Here is a 16,652-nt window from a genome sequence, read left to right as displayed (position 1 = left end):
TATATATATATATACGTATAAATGTAACAATATAATTATCGTAGACAGTATAAAAACACAATACGCGTACAAATTCAATTGCGCTAAATACGTATTCGTAATCGACTCTAGAATATTTATTATTTGTCACAAACCATTATTAGGTAACAATATTGTTTTTCCTTTTTGGGTTTTCCGGCAAGATGAAGAATGAGCTGATAAATGTATCTTTATCATGTACAAGTTTGAATTCATTGAAGATTTCTTGATTTCCATGTTGGGAAAATGAATATAACACTGCAAATTCATGCACATGATGGCTGAACCAAATTAATTAAGGTTTTTGGTTATCTATTTAACTTCTTAAACGTAACGTATGAATTATGATTCTCTATCATCAGGAAACTGTTATGTACAGCAAAGAAGAAGCTAAGCTGGATCAGTATTCAGATGGAACATCTGAGGTGCTTAACAATGGCGGAGTTGACAGCAAAAGTGATAGCTATACCCCAAAATTACCAGAAAACTGTCCGGTTTCCATAGCGAATAAACTTGAGAAACGCCGGGATCCAGAATCCATCTTGAGGCGTAAAGCAATGAGCTTCAAAAACATCCCGTCGATTATCAGAAAGCGCCGGTCTTGGAGTTGTCAAAAAGCCAGCATTATCATCAGCCCCGCCGACGGCGACACCAACCATGGTGGTGATGGCTTTCCGGCGGCACCGGGTGATAAAAATAATAAGACTACTGACGGCTCCGGCGACTGCGGACACGCTCACCGGAGGCTGAGAGTTGGTTGAAATCTGGCGATTTATGTTGTACTTCACAGAGGGGTTGTTCTATAAAATTGAAAATATTTATTTATTAATATCAAATTAAAGAAATTAAGTTTTGGAGTAAAAAACTTATGAATACAACTTCATAGAAATTTACAGTAAACTTCTAGGAAATGCGGGAATCATTGATTGCATGCCTAATTTAGAAAATTCAATTCCAAAGATAGATATTGGTTTGACATTTAAAAGTTAGGATTACGGAAATACTTAATTTTGACTATAATTCCGGAATAGTGCCGTTTCATAATTATACTGAAACAGCGTCTCCCTTTCTCTCTTCTTTCTCCTTGCCTTCCTCCGATCCGCCGTGGACTCCTCCTATATAGTGAGCGATCCACCATCTCTTCCGCATCTCCGCCGCTCCATTACAAACTGCACTGCAGTAACACATACATTACGTGTTAGAAATTATCCATTATATTTTTTGGTTATATTAGTTACGTTGTTTCAATTCCTTGGATTTCTGATATGATGTCAAGGACATTAGAGGTAACGGTGATATCCGGGGAAGATCTCCGGGTAAGCCGATCGCTTCCGGTGAAGAAGAACGCTTTTGTGACAGTGAAGACCGAGTCAGGCGACGCTCAAAACACGGGGATGGAAAAACAAGGCGGAGAAGGCTATGTTGCATGGAACCAAAAGCTAACGGTGCACTTCCCCATGCATGCACATTATCTAACGCTGGAAGTTCAATGCAAGAAGTTTTCCGGCAAGAAATGTATCGGCATGGCAAGAATTCCGGCGTCAGATTTCTTGGGAGGAATGCTGCCGGAGAATTACTTGCACTTCCTGAGTTATAGGCTAAGGGATAGCCATGGCGAGAGGAATGGGATTATTAATATTTCTATTGTAGTGAAGGAACCAGCTATTACACGGGTCACTGATTATTCACGACCATATACAGGGGTGCACGTGCCTGTGCCCAACTCTGGGGCTGTAACCGGTATCCCTGTGTGGACAGGTTGGTAGTTAACTGGTTTGCCTACAAATTAATGAAAAAAATACTATATAAACTCTTATTTTTTAGTTACTCTCAACTTATTAGACACTTTTTTGGGACCCACATGATGAAAATATCCCATCTTTGTTTACCATGTCAGGGAGTAAAATTCATGTACTAGAACTCCAAATTAATTGAACATTAGTTAATATGAAATGGCACTCTACATTCATTATATTGATAAAACGTATGTATCAAGTGTTACGTTAGTTCCATACAACATACACTAATTGTGTAGTAGCACTCGTTACAGCTATAACACCATACACATAACACACTCGCAAGTATGAACTCTATTAGCAACAACTCTACAATTTGGCATTGGAAAAAGATGTTCACATGAACTAAACATTCCAAGTACATATATGTATCAAGTGTTACGTTAGTTCCATACAACATACACTAATTGTGTAGTAGCACTCGTTACAGCTATAACACCATACACATAACACACTCGCAAGTATGAACTCTATTAGCAACAACTCTACAATTTGGCATTGGAAAAAGATGTTCACATGAACTAAACATTCCATGTGCATATTATGTACTACACGTGAAAAAACCACCCAAGTAGTGCAATCATGCCGCAGTGAAGTGGGAGATTGAGCAAGAAACTTAGACCCCACCAGTATGCCCAGTACCTATACATCTATCCAATCACTTGATCCATAAAGAATTACTTGCTTAGACATCTTCACTATTGCTTTGGTTGTCATTTTTGACTATATTGAACTTGCAAAGAGGACACGTGGCATTTATGTATAGCCACTTGTCAATGCAGGCACAGTGAAAACGGTGACGACATGGGAGCTCACGCAATTCCACGCCATCATCATATGCACACAGGCAAATGCAACATTCCTGCACCACAATCAAACATGTAAACGTGCAATTTTATTGTGGACTTTAGACCCTAACAATCCTTTTAATTGCATGAATGATGAAACCAATTGGAAACACAAGCATACTTTTGTTCAAAGTTCTTGTAACAAATATTATTTAATCTCATTACATCAAAACCCCACCGCCCCAATCCCAAAATCTAAAAGATTCAAGAAGTAATGACAAAATAGCATAAGCTGCAAATTGATCAACAAAGTCAAGTATGCAATAGTTCTTCAAGAGCCAATTTCTGTCCAAGTATTTAATGATTTTTAAAGTCTTGATGTATTAAAGGATTTGCTATCAGACTGAAAAAGAAAAAAGAAAAAAAAAAGGGTATGTAATGAACTTACAGCATCTTCCGGAGGGAGAACATGTTCAATGGGAGAATCAGTATCACATTCAGTCATTACTCCTCCAAAGGATTCTTGAATCTCACCATTTTGTTTCTCAAAATCACCAAGTCTTCTGAATTTGTACTTTGGCAGTCGTTCAATGTCTTCCTTTGTTGCTCCTTCCTGTTGAATTGAAAGATTAATACTATGAACAATCACATAATACAGTTAACAAGGAGATGAAGTGCTTCCAGGCAAAATAGCTGATTTCAACACTTGCAAACTACACATGATCCGGAACAGGGAGAATAATTTCAAGCCATAGACAGCAAAAATTTTCTTCATCCACTTTCGTTGTTTTAAAAACAGACACCTTAATAACAGTATAGGACAAAGTAACTAACCATAACAAGCAAACTGATTGAGCCTCCAAACTTTGGTATTGGTTCTCATTAATCAATGTTAAAGCAGCACCTACCATAGTTTATTTCATGTCTTATTTTGGTTCAGCAGCCATGTTATCTTCTTCATTTCTAGATAAACGGAGGATAAAGGGAATTTATACTACTGAGAGGAAGATAAGAAGATGGTCCCACTACATAAGCATTACTAAGTCGCCGCATTGTTATACATCAGCAGCAGCAGAATGCAACAATGAACGTATGGGCAACTTCAAAAGAAAAATGATCAATCTAAGAGAGAATTCAGAAAAATGGTTTGATTAAAGGTGAACAACAACCTTGCAAGGGAATCCCTCCATTAGCAATAACATCCCAAGGGAGTGGAATAAAAAGTTGGCTGCTCAATTAAAGTTGAGAACTATATAGCAGAAGATTTGAATTATATATCTACAAGCAACAATGTGATTCTATAACCTACCTGATCTGCTACTGCATATAAGATTGCAATTATACATGGAAGACAACAGCAAACAGCAATTCCAATGACGCATGCCACAGCAACACAGATAACAACAAAAAATACATCAAATGCCAAAAACGTTATGCAGAGCCTGCAAAAGTTCAAAATGAAATTACACTTCAATCAAAAGGAAATGAACAATATTAGAAATACAAAGGTTTCCCAATAAAGGTTGTCGCTATACCAGTAAAGCTGAGGGGAATCTTGAGGCAACCTTTCACCACCAGCAGATACCCAATAGAATCCAATTATCCACCAAATGAATGAGAACATTGTATTTGCAGACTCCAGATGCTTTGCAGTACTAGAACATAGGCATAATGAATAGAATTAAGCACAACCTTTAATCACTATAATGAGAAGGCAAATATACACAACTACTAGTCTACTAGGACTTTGTTTACTTTTTTTCCTCACAAAGAACAAACTCTCTCTAACAGAATCCACCCCAGAGACACCAAAGTCATACTAGCAACACAAGAAGGGAATCTAACGTGATTCCCAATTCGTCATGATTGGCTGAACAGATGACACACTATGTTAGGCTTTGAACATCTGAAATTTTAACAGCTAGAAATCGAAATGATCACACTCCCCTAGTCCCCTTGTCCTGATGTACATGTATATGCATTTCGGAAGAAAAAAGAATTTACCTAGTCTCATCCGCATCCTCATTCTGACGCGTGTCCGAGCCATAATCACCACTCTCTCCATCACTTCCGGAGCTCGAATTCCCACCGCTCCAATTACCGGAGCTACGGCGGGAATTCAGGTTTTCAGGCGAACTTGGCAGCTGGTTCCGCCGTCTATACTCCAGGCAAACACAAACTATGTGGAGCACACACTGGAAATCATACCCGACAATCCAGAGCCTGAGCGGCATCATAGGGGACTCGTCACGGCTCATCACTAGCACGGATATCGAGACGAGGACGAAAGCTAAATTCCAGAAGAGATCGAGAAGCACAATAGGTTTGGAGTAGGCCCAATCGCTCTGCCTCTCCTCGATTTGCTCGGCCGCCGACTCGCGCACCCGCATAGACGGCTCGCGCATCATCCTCCGGCTGCTAGCGCGCCTGAGGAAGCGAGCCGCCCCTCGTAGGCTAGGCGGACGGCGCATAAATCTTCGGCTTCCAAAGATCTGGTCGCCCAGCAAAGGTGTCGTATCGACTCCATCGTTACCTTCCCCGCCGGAATTAACGTTCACGTTGGTAGTGTCGTCGTCCGGAGCTCTCGCCATTGGAGTAATCGCCAATAATGGCAGAGATTTTGTTCGAGTAGAGAGAGAGAGAGAGGGGACGGAGGTTAGCGGTTAGCCGTGCTGGGTAGGCCCGGGGAACACTATCAATTAAGGAGATGAATTGTGATTTGACGAAGACGTTTGAGATGCAAGGTGTTTAGTGATCTACGGTTCAAATCGATTTGAAAGGGTGAGGTTGGTAGCACCAGATCATTTTTCAGCTTTCAGTTCACTCGCGCAGCCGCGCTAACGGTAGGTGAGAGGGTAAGTGAGTTGATAATTTTTAATAATAAAAAAAAAATTGTTTTCAAAAAAATAATAATTTTATTTTTAATCCTTCATTTTTTTAATCTTAATTATCTAGTTCAAATTTACCAATTCATTTCATCAAAAATCTAAAGCATGATTACAATTACCAGTTTTTATTTGAGTAATTGAAATAATCTTCACTTATAAACTCATCTATTTGTAAATTTTATAAAGTATGAATATGTAATTTAGTGTTAATCTCTCTCTCTCTATATATATATATATATATATATATATATATATATATATATATTTTTTTTTTTTTTTTGAAAAAAAAATTGAACATAGCAAAACTCATAAAAAAAAGTCAAGATGTTCAAAACTTGTACCATTCTTATCTACAACACTCTAGCAATATATGATTTGATAGTACGAATTGAAGAGTTAGTGAAAAGATGTCAACTCACAAAAAATCCTAATTATTTTGGATTGAGTAAAAAACAAAGACATTGAACAACATGTTTTATTTTCTATACACGCGCAAGATCTGCACATGTATTGCTGCGCTACACCATCCACTTAAAAAATTCATCAATAACACGACGATGAATGCTTTTTCCTCTTTGATTATGGTAAAAATTTGATGCGAATCCATTTCCAATCAATACTAACACATGTTTAGCCTTCTAAGTATATTTAACACACCAATTGAAGTGATCCAAAACCTTTAAAAAGCTTTAAAAACAAATTTACCTACAACTTCAATGTTTGAGCTTTACAAGATTCATATATAATGTATCATATGGTCAAAATCCAACTCAAAGTGACTATCAATACTCGATGAAAAATATTTCAGCAAATAAAATTCTAAGAAGGTTACACAGGAAAGTGCATGTCCATGCATCGAGCATACATATTTGTTCTAGTTTTTTAGTGATTTTTTTCATTTAAGAAAAAAATGTGAGGCAGAGCAAAAAAAAAAAAAAAAAAAAAAAAAAAAAACTTACAATGTTCAACAATATATATATATATATATATATATATATATATAAACAGTCATATTTACGCGCCAGCTAGGCACGCGAAACGCACACCTACCTTTATTAATTCTATTGAAAGCAAAAGCAATGGGTCCACAAAAATGCATCACTTGTAGGAATCAAAAAATAAAGGAATAAGGGTCAAATAGGCTACTCAACTGCGCACTCAATTGCAATTAGGCCATCGAACTAGAAAAGAATGCAATTGGGTCCCTGAACTACGCAAACTCATGCAATTCAATCCAAAATTGACCTGTTTACCTGAAAAGACGGTTACCGAATTTAAAAATATTTTTTTAATAATTTTAAATAAAAAAAGTTATAATTAAAATTTATTTAAAAAAAAAAAAACTATGTCGTCTTCGCCGGAGACGAACGGAAACGGAGGGGTCTTTGTCTCAGGCGGTCTCCCTGGCCGGGGAAATGGCCTGAGACGAAGGTGGCTTCGTCTCAGGCCTCCATGGCCGGGGAGACGGCCCAAGACGAAGTCGCCACTTCGTCTCCGCCGGAGACGAAGTGGCAGGCAACTCTTGGGCCTTCTCCCCGTCCATGGAGACAACCTGAGACGAAGGTGGCTTCGTCTCAGGCCGTCTCCATGTCCGGGGAGACAGCCCAAGAAACCACCCCTTCATCTCCGCCGGAGACGAAGAAGAAGTCTTCTTCGTCTCCGGCGGAGACGAAGGGTTTTCTGTTTTTTTTTTTTTTTTTTTTTTTTTTTTTTTTTTTTTAATTTAAATTTAAATTTTAAATTATTAAAAAAAAATTAATTCGGTAACCACCTTTACAGGTAAACAAGTCAATTTGGATTGAATTGCATGATTTTACGTCGTTCAGGGACCCAATTGCATTCTTTTTTAGTTCGATGGCCTAATTGCAATGTGATGCGCAGTTGAGTGGTCTATTTAACCCTTATTTCAAAAATAAATAAATAAATAAATCCCACACTAGTTAAACCCCCCCCCCCCCCAAAAAAAAAAAAAAAAAAAGGCAATTTGAGGCGGCAAGTGAACATCATGCACCCGCCTTTCTTTCTATTTGACGCAATTTTCCTTAACTTTAAGCTGGTTTTTGGTGCTTTTTTTGCTTATATTCTTTTATTCTAAAATTTGTACATATAAATATTCAACTCTTAAACTTTGTAAAAAAACTTTTCACATTTTAAAATTTAAGATTTATTTCTCTACTTTTGTATTCCAAAATTTGCAATCCCCTCCCCTTTGATAGGGTATCATGACATTTCAGCCATTTAATCCTCATTATTAGTAAGTTTATAGTCTATTTAATTATATAATTTTTTACATTTTCATTAGTCATTCATGTGAGGTCAGAGTGATATGAGTTATATTGCTTGATGTCATTCAAGAAATAAAAATTGTCATCCATAGTGGTAGAGCAAGTCAAAAACTAATAAACAAACAAAATTTTATGCACCTCAAGGCACTAAATTGAACAAGAGAGTACAGTACAGAACTTCCTACATACTTCGACTATTTTTGAATGAGAGGAAAGTTCATTGTGCGATGGGCTCAACTGAGAGAATCTTGATAAAAATTAGACTCGTAATTTTTTTTGTACAAGAATCATATTTCACCGATTTAACCATTGAGAGAATTGGATTAAAAAAAATGGGAATCCTATAAGGATAGTGAGGAGGAGACAATAAGGTAAAACCTATGCCAATCTTGACACTTTCAACTCCAGCACATATTGCAGCAGCAAAACACTGATTTTAAGAATGCTTGGGATTCCTATGTTAATATAACACAGTACAGAGGAATCTGTTTGCCAAGCAAACCTGAAGAATCTAGTTCTGTTGCAGCTTTTCTTCAATGTCATGTCTTCTTCTTCTTCTTCTTCACTGGATCAATAATCAATAATGTTGATAATGCCAGTAACACAGGAATCCCTTGATGAGAATCTTGCAGGCAGGACATCTAGGAAAGCACTTCTCATCCTCTTTTTTTTTTGTCACAAGTAACCTAGGAAACTTCAGTCGAAGACGCATCTATGCAGCCTACATGAACCGCCCGTTTGAACATCTTCATTTCCTGAGGTGTTCAGGAATAAGGCGGTTCCGCAGATCAGCAGATGCCCCAGCGAGCTCTTGGGGACTGTAGTTGAAGAGAGGAGGCAAAGGTTTTCCATTTGGCAAGCAGGCATTTGGCTCCCTCAGAGAATCGAAGAAAGGATGTGCACAGGCTTCCAACTAAACACAGATCAGATGGCAATTCAATCAAATTCAGAACCCAAAGTTTAACCATTTTCAAAGACAGTATAATAGAAGTTTACTTACAGCAGTACAACGAGTCGTGGGTGAGTACTGAAGCATCCTCGACACAAGATCCAGTGCCTCGGGGGACATTCTTTTCTGAAACACCTTGTGCCAAGGATGAGCTTTAACTTGTGGAAACTTGAACTCTTTGTAGTTTGGGTTCATGCATTTAATCTCCTCCCTACTCGGTGTGCCCAGAACCTTAATGATTTCTACCAGCAGATCGACGCTGCTTTCACCAGGAAATATGGGCTGCAACATTAAGCGTATTATAATAGTTTGTATTTTCAAGAAATCATCAGTTTCAAAGCTATCTATCAGTCCAATGCAAGTATCAGAAGAATGGTTTTTGGCAGAATAAATGAACAAACCTGTCCAAGAAGTAACTCAGCCATAACACAACCAACAGACCACATGTCAATTGAAGTTGTATAATCCGTAGCTCCAAAGATCAATTCTGGAGCCCTATAGTAGCGCGAGCAAATGTATGAAATATTTGGCTCACCGGGCACCTATAGTGTGACCAAAATTCGAGTAAATGTTATTATTATTCGCGAAATAACAAAATCTGCCACGATATGATTCTGCAGAAATATCACTTACCAACATCTTTGCACTTCCAAAATCACAAACCTTTAGCTGGTGAGTCTGAGGATTAACCTGCAATAAACATAACACCATGTCAGCTTCAATTCGAGAATCTATCCAAGAAAGTATATACTGAAGCTGTTTAAGAATCAAAAGGGGGAAAAGTAAAGGAAAATGCATGATTACCAATAGATTCTGTGGTTTGATATCACGGTGACACACACCGATAACATTGTGTATATAACTTAGAGCTCGACAAATCTGCAAAAGTGAATGCAGGTCAAAACAAGCTAAGGATAGTCACGAAGAAAAACTCCAACTTGCATCGAAATTATTCACCTGGTATATATATAGTTGCACATATAGAGTGGGCATGTGATGGTTCATTCTGCTATAGTGCCTAGAAACTCTGTAGACAGTTTCAGGAACATACTCCATAACAAGGTTAAGGTAAACTTCATTCTTATCGGTTGTCGAATAGAAGCTATGCTTCTTCTGAACAACATTAGGATGATCAAACATGCGCATGATCTGGAGCTCCCTATTCTTGTACCTCTTGTCCTGTAGCACCTTCTTTATCGCAACTGTTTCGCCAGTTTCAAGGCACTTCGCCTAAGCCATATACACAACAATCAAATTAAAACTCGATTTTAGATCATAGCATACTGTCAATGATCTATTGTAAAGTCTTTACCTGAAAAACAACTCCGAAAGAACCAGAACCCACTGCCCGCTCTGCCATGTAAGACAACTTCTGCAGGGACAATTTCAGGGATTAGCATATATTAATGCAATGCAATTACCTTAAGAAAACAGAAAACAACAGATTGAGTAAAAGAAGAAATCACCCGTTTCGGTTGTCCATTAGAACCACCCACAGTAGTTACAATGATCTGACCTGGTTCTGTTCCTTTACCACTAACAACAGAAGGCTCCATATCCTATGTAGAAGAATGTACAAATTACAACCTAAAACTTGACATTGTAAAGAGTGGCAAAAACAAATTAAGTTAAAGATATATACCTTATTGTTGTCCTGTTCATTATTATCTCCAGATTTTTCGGGTCTAGCAACATTGGATGTAGAAGCTGTATTATCCTGTTCTTCCAATACAGGCTCCCCGGAGACCGGCTGATCAACTCCTTGTTCATCCTTGCCCTTCCTTATGGCAGGATCCCCTCCCTGAGGATAAGAAATTTTGGTTTTCATTTCCTTCCCATTCATTCAAGGATCAATAAAGAAATCCAAAAAAGAAATCCAAAAAAGAAAGCATCTTTATGAAGGATATAAACAAAACAAGAAAAAGCTGAAGCATATATTTGATTTGAAATGTCCAGATCCAAATCCAATAATAAGAAGAAAATGGGGAATTACGGGATCTGAAGCCGAAGAGCCACTGGAAGCAATGCTCTTGAAACGACGCACCACATCCATCTTCGACCCAACCGAATCCTTTCTTTCTCCCTCTTTTCCGATCCCAAAACGATTACCTTTCTGAACCGTCTTGAATGGAGAGAATGGAAAGAGAAAGGAGAAAGAAAGCTAGAGGAGAGAAGGGAGAGAACGGAACGGAATGGAAAGAAACGAAACGACGACGCTTCTCTCCCCTCTCTCTCGCCGCCGCGTTTAACAAACAAAGGAGAAAACAACAGAGAATTTTCCCAGACAGGAAAACTCTTGTTAATTTTCTCCCGCCAAAAGAAGGCTAAGACGTTTCCTGATCTAACGTACGATTGAATGCCAAAATCATTCCGACATATTGCCATTTTATACTCGAGGTTAGAGGTGGATTTCGGACCGCAGATTTGCCGTTGCGAGAGATTGTCCGGAATGGGCGGGAATGTAACTGCCATGGGGATTGGGGAGACAATTTCGTTAAGTTAGGTATTTTCCTTTGGATTATTGTTATACATAAACAAGCATTCGGGTCTAACACTACAACTTACCATACAACCGAAATACCTTACTAGGAAGAAATGAAATTAAAATATTCTTGCCACATGTTTTATCTCCTAGGGCATAGGCCATCTATGGGAAAAAGATTAAGAACAAAGCAGGGGCAAAATGAGAAAAACAAATCCACACCAAAAATGGCGTATAATGAATAGTGCAACGCCAAATATGGCGCTACACTATTCATGTTGCACCAAATTTTGGCGTGTTGGTTGGAGCACTACTACGCCATCTTTTCCTTCAAATTTAGTGCTTTGGCGCCTTGGTTAGAGATGGTCTCAGAGTATGTACAAACAAAATAAAGCTAAACAAGGCACACCAAACCAAACAAAGATCAAATTGTTGATCGTTGTTAATGATCAGGTGTTTAGGTAAGTCAAAACAACAAACCACTTTCTTCTAGAGAAATCTGCTGAAATAGTTGCTAGCGGCTCTATCTTGATATGTTGGGTAAAACAGTCAATGGCGACTATATAGAATTTATGCCAGCCAGGTGCTCGAGGTAGAGGGCTTAGTATGTCTACTCCCCATTTGGCAAACAGTATGAATGTGGTGATCGACGTGCAGAAGGTAGAATTTGACTGACATTAAAGGCAAAATTGAAAAGAAAAAAAAGTACAATCTTTCACAACTGTTATTCGAAGGTGCACTTTAGGTGAAGCCCACCTTGTAAGTTGTAACTCATAGCTGACAAAAAAACTTAAGGTAAACCAACATAAGTTATCCATAGCTGACTAACTCAAACCAAGGAGATCAATAGACAACTCTCATGGGGGAGTCCTTGAAACCTTGCGGTTACTAAGGGTGTGTTTGGTTCGTACATGGGAATCGGAATTGAAATTGGTATCAAATACTTGGTAATAACGAGTAATGAGTTTTGGTAAAGTATTTAACATGTTTGATAGTAGAGTGGAATGATAATGGTTACTAATAGTAGTGCTTGAGAATGAATAAGGGAATGAAACCCTTATTTTATTTGGGTATGAGTTTTTCAATTAATAGGGTATTCGAAACCCATAGTAATGTTCTAAAAATCTATCAACCAAACAATAACAATCACTTTCATACCCATTCCTAAGGGCAAAACTCATCAACCAATCACACCCTAAGTGACCAACTTAAAGGCTGAACTTTCACGAGAAAATCTTGGAATTACCCTTGAATAGGAAATAGGAACCATAGTAATGCCATTCCTTATGTAATGATATTTAACAGTAAAACTCAAATATGAATCGTGACATATTTGTACATTCCTGCACTGTATTTCCTATATTACTCTACTTGCCTGCTACACAAATTAATGTAAGAAAGTACAAGAAAAAGCAGGATGATGTGTTGACACTTGGCTTTGCAATAGGAAACAGCAGGAGGGAGGAAGCAAAACTGCAGTAAAAAGAATGGAAGAATTATGTTAAAGGGATGCTGAAGATAGCTTCCAAAGTTTCTTTGTTGCTACCATGATTTTCTCCATCCCAGGTGTCCCGGATTCTTTCTCGTGAATGCTTGAGGTCCACCGCATAGCCTGAGCGATGTGTTCTGTCCTATTTATCACCTCGGGTGAATCCCGGATGACAACTGTTCCTTCTGGTCGCAACATTCTATCGATTTCCACCATCAAATCCACTAGGTTACACCTGCAAGAGCGGTAGAGATCAGATCAATTCCATGCATGTCTTCTCTTGGTGTTCTCGTTTTGGAGGGTGGTGTGAGGTTCCAAGGAAACAAGTCAGACAGTTGGCTCAGATCAAATAACTATAAGAGCTAACAGAATATACATTTTGTTCAGGACCATGATCTGTAAAGAGATCGCAATAAGCCAATAACTATTGAAATCGCAATAAATGATGCTTCAGATATAAAACATACCACAATTCTATGATAGTCAAATGTAGAAATTACCATACTCTCCAGGAAGTCTCACAAAAAGTAACAACTTGAAAAAGGATTGTATATATACCTGCTGTTGCCAGAATTATGATCTTTCGTGAGGGAATCAATAGCAGCGACATGAATTAGATCATAAGTCCGAGGGTAAGTTGAGAAAGGCTCACACCTAAAAATGAACAGACATAAATCAACATTGCCCAAGGATATCAGGTAGACTTAAATGATCAGTCTAAACCTGTTATTTACTTAGTATCAGTCCAACCCTGCCTGAAAGCCAAACAATCTTAGTGTTTAATGGTTTAGTTGTCTTTTGCTTAATCAAGGCGCAAAACCTTATAAATTCCTTAGAACTTACAAAAATAAGGATACATGAGGCTAAGTTCAACATTCTTTTCAGAATATCTGGTAATATTAGATAAAACAGAATTTTATATTAAGGGAGCATGAGAAGTGTTAGAATGACTTACCAATCATGGTAAACTCCAATAAGTCCTCTATCATAAATGACATCGAGAGTTAAAGGACTATGAGCAGGAACAACATTCATCACCCAAACAGGATCAGATATTAATGCTGCAGCAAAGCCTCCCAAAAACGCATTCATGTCCATGACATTTCGTACAGCTGGAGTTCCTAGTTTCAAGTTTAACGATTTCTTATAGTATGCTACTGTGCTTTCCCATCTTTTACTGTCAGCTTCAAAGACATCCACTCCATTTTCTAATGCAGTGGCTCTTGAAGCTTTCATCAGCCTCTGTGGCCATTTTGGTATTGTACCAACAGCATATTGTCCTTTCACAGAAGATGTCCTGCTGACACATCTTTTCAACTTGAAATACCTGCAAGTTTATTTCAGATGCAGAAAGATGACAATTAATTAGAAAAAGCTTGAATATCAGTAATATAATAACCATACGAAAGTTCCATCAGTGTGCTAAAGGAATTGAATAAAAGAAATAGATATAATAGTTTCTGTAAGGAGTCACCAGGCAATGCTCGGGTCATCAGAGTCGCACAATTCTATCCCAAATTCATTTTGGTTTGTAAAACATGCATCCCCATTGGGCTTTTTCCAAATGGCAGTGTTTCCTTCCACAACAACCTGTTCATAACACATTGATTTAGCCACAGCTTGGAGCTCTGCCCATTGCTTATCTTCTTTAGGCCACTGCACCGGAGGACCAGAGATGACAAAGTAGCCTCCCGGACGAAGTAATCGATCAACTTCAATGAAGTATGTTGCATCTGAATGGAAAATTGTTTTGTTACAATCAGAAACAGCAGTAAACTAATTGGAGTACAAGAATGGCCAGGGAAATAGGAAATTTACTATATGCCGAAAAAGGAATCAAGCACCGAGAACAATGCACCAAATCAAATGCGAAAGCAGGAAATGGAAGTCTGCGAGTCCCAAGCATGGCAACAATCGCCGGTACTCCTCGTTCCAAGGCAAATTGTATTTGAGATTTATGTGAATCTCTTGGAGCAAAAGAAAACGTCAACATGTCTTCAGCAAGTAGGTAACCACCAAAACTGGCAACCTAAAGTTGAAAAGAGCGGCGTGATTTGAGGATGGTAAAATTTGATGAGTTCCAATAAAGTAAAGATAAAAGAGAACTGAATTCCTACCCCACATCCCATATCAAGAGCAGTCCTCAGAACACCATCGCCTATAGGAATATATTGCTTAAGTTTCTTGATATATTGTATGGCTCCATCTGGGAACATAGTGCCACCACCAGGAAAGATGAAGTAAGGACCCTCCCTTTTCATCCATCCTTGGTGCCCTTTCCTGTCAGCTATTTTATTGTAAGGCATGTTCCCATGCCATATCTGCAACAAACACAATATAACTTCAAAGGTGTTGAAAAAGGACTTATAAGATCCTAATTTGACACAAATCAACCCACTTACAAAAGATGAAGTGATATTCTTTAATCACTGAATATGAATTGGGTGCAAGTACAAAATGGGCGGCTTAAAAGTTACCAAAAAAAAAAAAAAAAGACTGAAGAAATCAGTAAATGCAATTAACTATGCAAAGGGCAAGGGTTCACCAGACACTGAGTTATTTGGAATCATAAGTCAAACTAATCCCGTTCGCACCGGGTAGATCCAATTAAAGGGACTTTAAGCTCATATCATACTCATTAATCCCCATCCGCATCGGGCTGACCCAATTAAGGGACAGAGTATTGGCCATATTGATTTTTCCATACAAGAGGGATGAGAGGGCACGACCACTCACTCCAACCAAGCTTGTTAGAACAGATCATACTTGGCTCGGCTAAGGTTGCAAACTGTTGAGTATTTTACCTACTACCCAATCCAGCTAATGATGGCCAGATCCTATCTAAAGGGAAGAGCTTGATGCAAAATAAAATGATGGGGCCTCTAAACAGCTCAGTTCAGACTAAGCATTACTCGGAATTGCAATTCTTCAGACTTTAGTAGCCTTCTAACTAGTTTCCAATATGATTAGTTACTAATTTGAGCAACACTATGCAGTGTGTCTTTTACAATAGCAAAAGCACACAACATTCTGAGCATTTTAAATGTTGAGTTAGAGAACAAAATGATGAACTAACAGTATGTATTATAACAATTCAGTTCAGACCTTTTAGCTTGAAAGAAAGCTAGAGAGAAATAAGAGAAATAAACTTTACTTTGTGCAAACTTTCGGGCCATTTGACAGGAACGCGGTACCCTTCCGGAGGTGGAATCAAGCAGAGCGGAGTTTGCTCAGGCAACGGACAATGCCTCTCCCTGTAATAGTTCATCTCTCTACTAAGCTGGCTGTTAATTCTAGGGTCCTCGCAGGGCATGTGGTCCGCGTAATTAGCAGGGCAAGCCTGGATCGGGGAAGACAGCAGCCCCGACTGGACGAGCTCCACGACTCGGCTGCGCTGTTGAGGATCCACGGAGGAGCGGAGCGGCGGCTTCGCAGGGGAGTCACCCAGCCACGTCAAGACGAAGAAGAAGAAAACTAACACCGCCGCGAAGAAGGCTGCCGACAACACGTCCAGCAGTCGCCACTGCCGCGAATTTCGCTTGGATGCCGGTAAGCTCGGATTAGCCATTCCGCATTCACTTCACTTCTTCTACTCAAGATCTAATCATACACTATAAATCTATGTTCGTAATAATAAAGTTATCTGTTTGCTTTTGTAAGCATATGCAGTGTGAAGGAGAAGAAACGATGCATTTCCTTTACAATGCAATGTCGTTTAGTTAAGGACTAAGGATAAATACACTAGAGCCCTTGATCTTTTGATAATTACAATTAATCTCTCATTTTTTAAATGTTTATATACAAGTCCTCAAACCTTAATTTAAGTGCAATTCATACTAAATATGAGACATCTGGATGGACTATCTACTTGGTTACTAAACCACAACCTTGCCATAGGATATTGATAATAATTGAATTTATAACTTTTTTATATGAAAATTATGATCTAACCACTCA

The 16,652-nt window shown here is 38.5% G+C and overlaps 4 protein-coding genes across 4 annotated transcripts; 1 reads left to right on the top strand and 3 right to left on the bottom strand.

Annotated features, from left to right (window-relative positions):
• Positions 1–1,130: 1,130 nt before the first annotated feature.
• On the top strand, positions 1,131–1,809 carry LOC109155944 (BON1-associated protein 2-like). Its single transcript, XM_019303668.1, has one exon. The coding sequence runs from the start codon at positions 1,284–1,286 to the stop codon at positions 1,782–1,784; it is 501 nt and encodes a 166-aa protein (XP_019159213.1). The 5' UTR covers positions 1,131–1,283; the 3' UTR covers positions 1,785–1,809.
• Positions 1,810–1,960: 151 nt separating this feature from the next.
• On the bottom strand, positions 1,961–5,295 carry LOC109155942 (E3 ubiquitin-protein ligase At1g63170-like). Its single transcript, XM_019303665.1, has 5 exons — positions 4,607–5,295; positions 4,138–4,257; positions 3,912–4,044; positions 3,051–3,215; positions 1,961–2,676 (listed from the first exon to the last, which is right to left on the bottom strand). The coding sequence occupies exons 1-5, from the start codon at positions 5,191–5,193 to the stop codon at positions 2,500–2,502; spliced, it is 1,182 nt and encodes a 393-aa protein (XP_019159210.1). The 5' UTR covers positions 5,194–5,295; the 3' UTR covers positions 1,961–2,499.
• Positions 5,296–7,940: 2,645 nt separating this feature from the next.
• LOC109155938 (shaggy-related protein kinase eta-like) lies at positions 7,941–11,068 on the bottom strand. Its single transcript, XM_019303659.1, has 10 exons — positions 10,718–11,068; positions 10,367–10,525; positions 10,191–10,283; positions 10,037–10,096; positions 9,682–9,954; positions 9,529–9,603; positions 9,358–9,414; positions 9,126–9,266; positions 8,776–9,006; positions 7,941–8,688 (listed from the first exon to the last, which is right to left on the bottom strand). Exons 1-10 carry the CDS (start codon positions 10,775–10,777, stop codon positions 8,524–8,526), a joined length of 1,314 nt encoding a protein of 437 aa, XP_019159204.1. The 5' UTR covers positions 10,778–11,068; the 3' UTR covers positions 7,941–8,523.
• A 1,386-nt stretch (positions 11,069–12,454) lies between these two features.
• On the bottom strand, positions 12,455–16,396 carry LOC109156195 (probable methyltransferase PMT13). Its single transcript, XM_019304077.1, has 7 exons — positions 15,850–16,396; positions 14,813–15,016; positions 14,514–14,724; positions 14,170–14,428; positions 13,651–14,022; positions 13,254–13,349; positions 12,455–12,930 (listed from the first exon to the last, which is right to left on the bottom strand). Exons 1-7 carry the CDS (start codon positions 16,261–16,263, stop codon positions 12,708–12,710), a joined length of 1,779 nt encoding a protein of 592 aa, XP_019159622.1. The 5' UTR covers positions 16,264–16,396; the 3' UTR covers positions 12,455–12,707.
• Positions 16,397–16,652: the final 256 nt, after the last annotated feature.

The sequence above is a fragment of the Ipomoea nil genome, unplaced genomic scaffold, assembly GCF_001879475.1.
Source record: "Ipomoea nil cultivar Tokyo-kokei standard unplaced genomic scaffold, Asagao_1.1 scaffold2704, whole genome shotgun sequence".
NCBI classification, from domain to species: Eukaryota; Viridiplantae; Streptophyta; class Magnoliopsida; order Solanales; family Convolvulaceae; genus Ipomoea; species Ipomoea nil.
The sequence above is the reverse complement of the archived record's forward strand: the minus strand, read 5'-3'. Positions and strand labels throughout refer to the sequence as shown.

What these genes read in the sequence shown, in the direction of transcription:
- LOC109155942 (XM_019303665.1), bottom strand. Translation starts at nt 5,193, where the DNA reads ATGGCGAGAGCTCCGGACGACGACACTACCAACGTGAACGTTAATTCC. An exon ending in TATATGCAGTAGCAGATCAG is followed by an intron (nt 3,216 to 3,911) that starts GTAGGTTATAGA and finishes TCAATTCAACAG; the next exon opens with GAAGGAGCAACAAAGGAAGA. An exon ending in TTCTCCCTCCGGAAGATGCT is followed by an intron (nt 2,677 to 3,050) that starts GTAAGTTCATTA and finishes ATTGTGGTGCAG; the next exon opens with GAATGTTGCATTTGCCTGTG.
- LOC109155938 (XM_019303659.1), bottom strand. Translation starts at nt 10,777, where the DNA reads ATGGATGTGGTGCGTCGTTTCAAGAGCATTGCTTCCAGTGGCTCTTCG. An exon ending in ATGAACAGGACAACAATAAG is followed by an intron (nt 10,284 to 10,366) that starts GTATATATCTTT and finishes TCTTCTACATAG; the next exon opens with GATATGGAGCCTTCTGTTGT. An exon ending in CTGAGTTACTTCTTGGACAG is followed by an intron (nt 9,007 to 9,125) that starts GTTTGTTCATTT and finishes TTAATGTTGCAG; the next exon opens with CCCATATTTCCTGGTGAAAG.
- LOC109156195 (XM_019304077.1), bottom strand. Translation starts at nt 16,263, where the DNA reads ATGGCTAATCCGAGCTTACCGGCATCCAAGCGAAATTCGCGGCAGTGG. An exon ending in GGCCCGAAAGTTTGCACAAA is followed by an intron (nt 15,017 to 15,849) that starts GTAAAGTTTATT and finishes TGTTTGTTGCAG; the next exon opens with ATATGGCATGGGAACATGCC. An exon ending in ATTGGAGTTTACCATGATTG is followed by an intron (nt 13,350 to 13,650) that starts GTAAGTCATTCT and finishes GTTCATTTTTAG; the next exon opens with GTGTGAGCCTTTCTCAACTT.
- LOC109155944 (XM_019303668.1), top strand. Translation starts at nt 1,284, where the DNA reads ATGATGTCAAGGACATTAGAGGTAACGGTGATATCCGGGGAAGATCTC.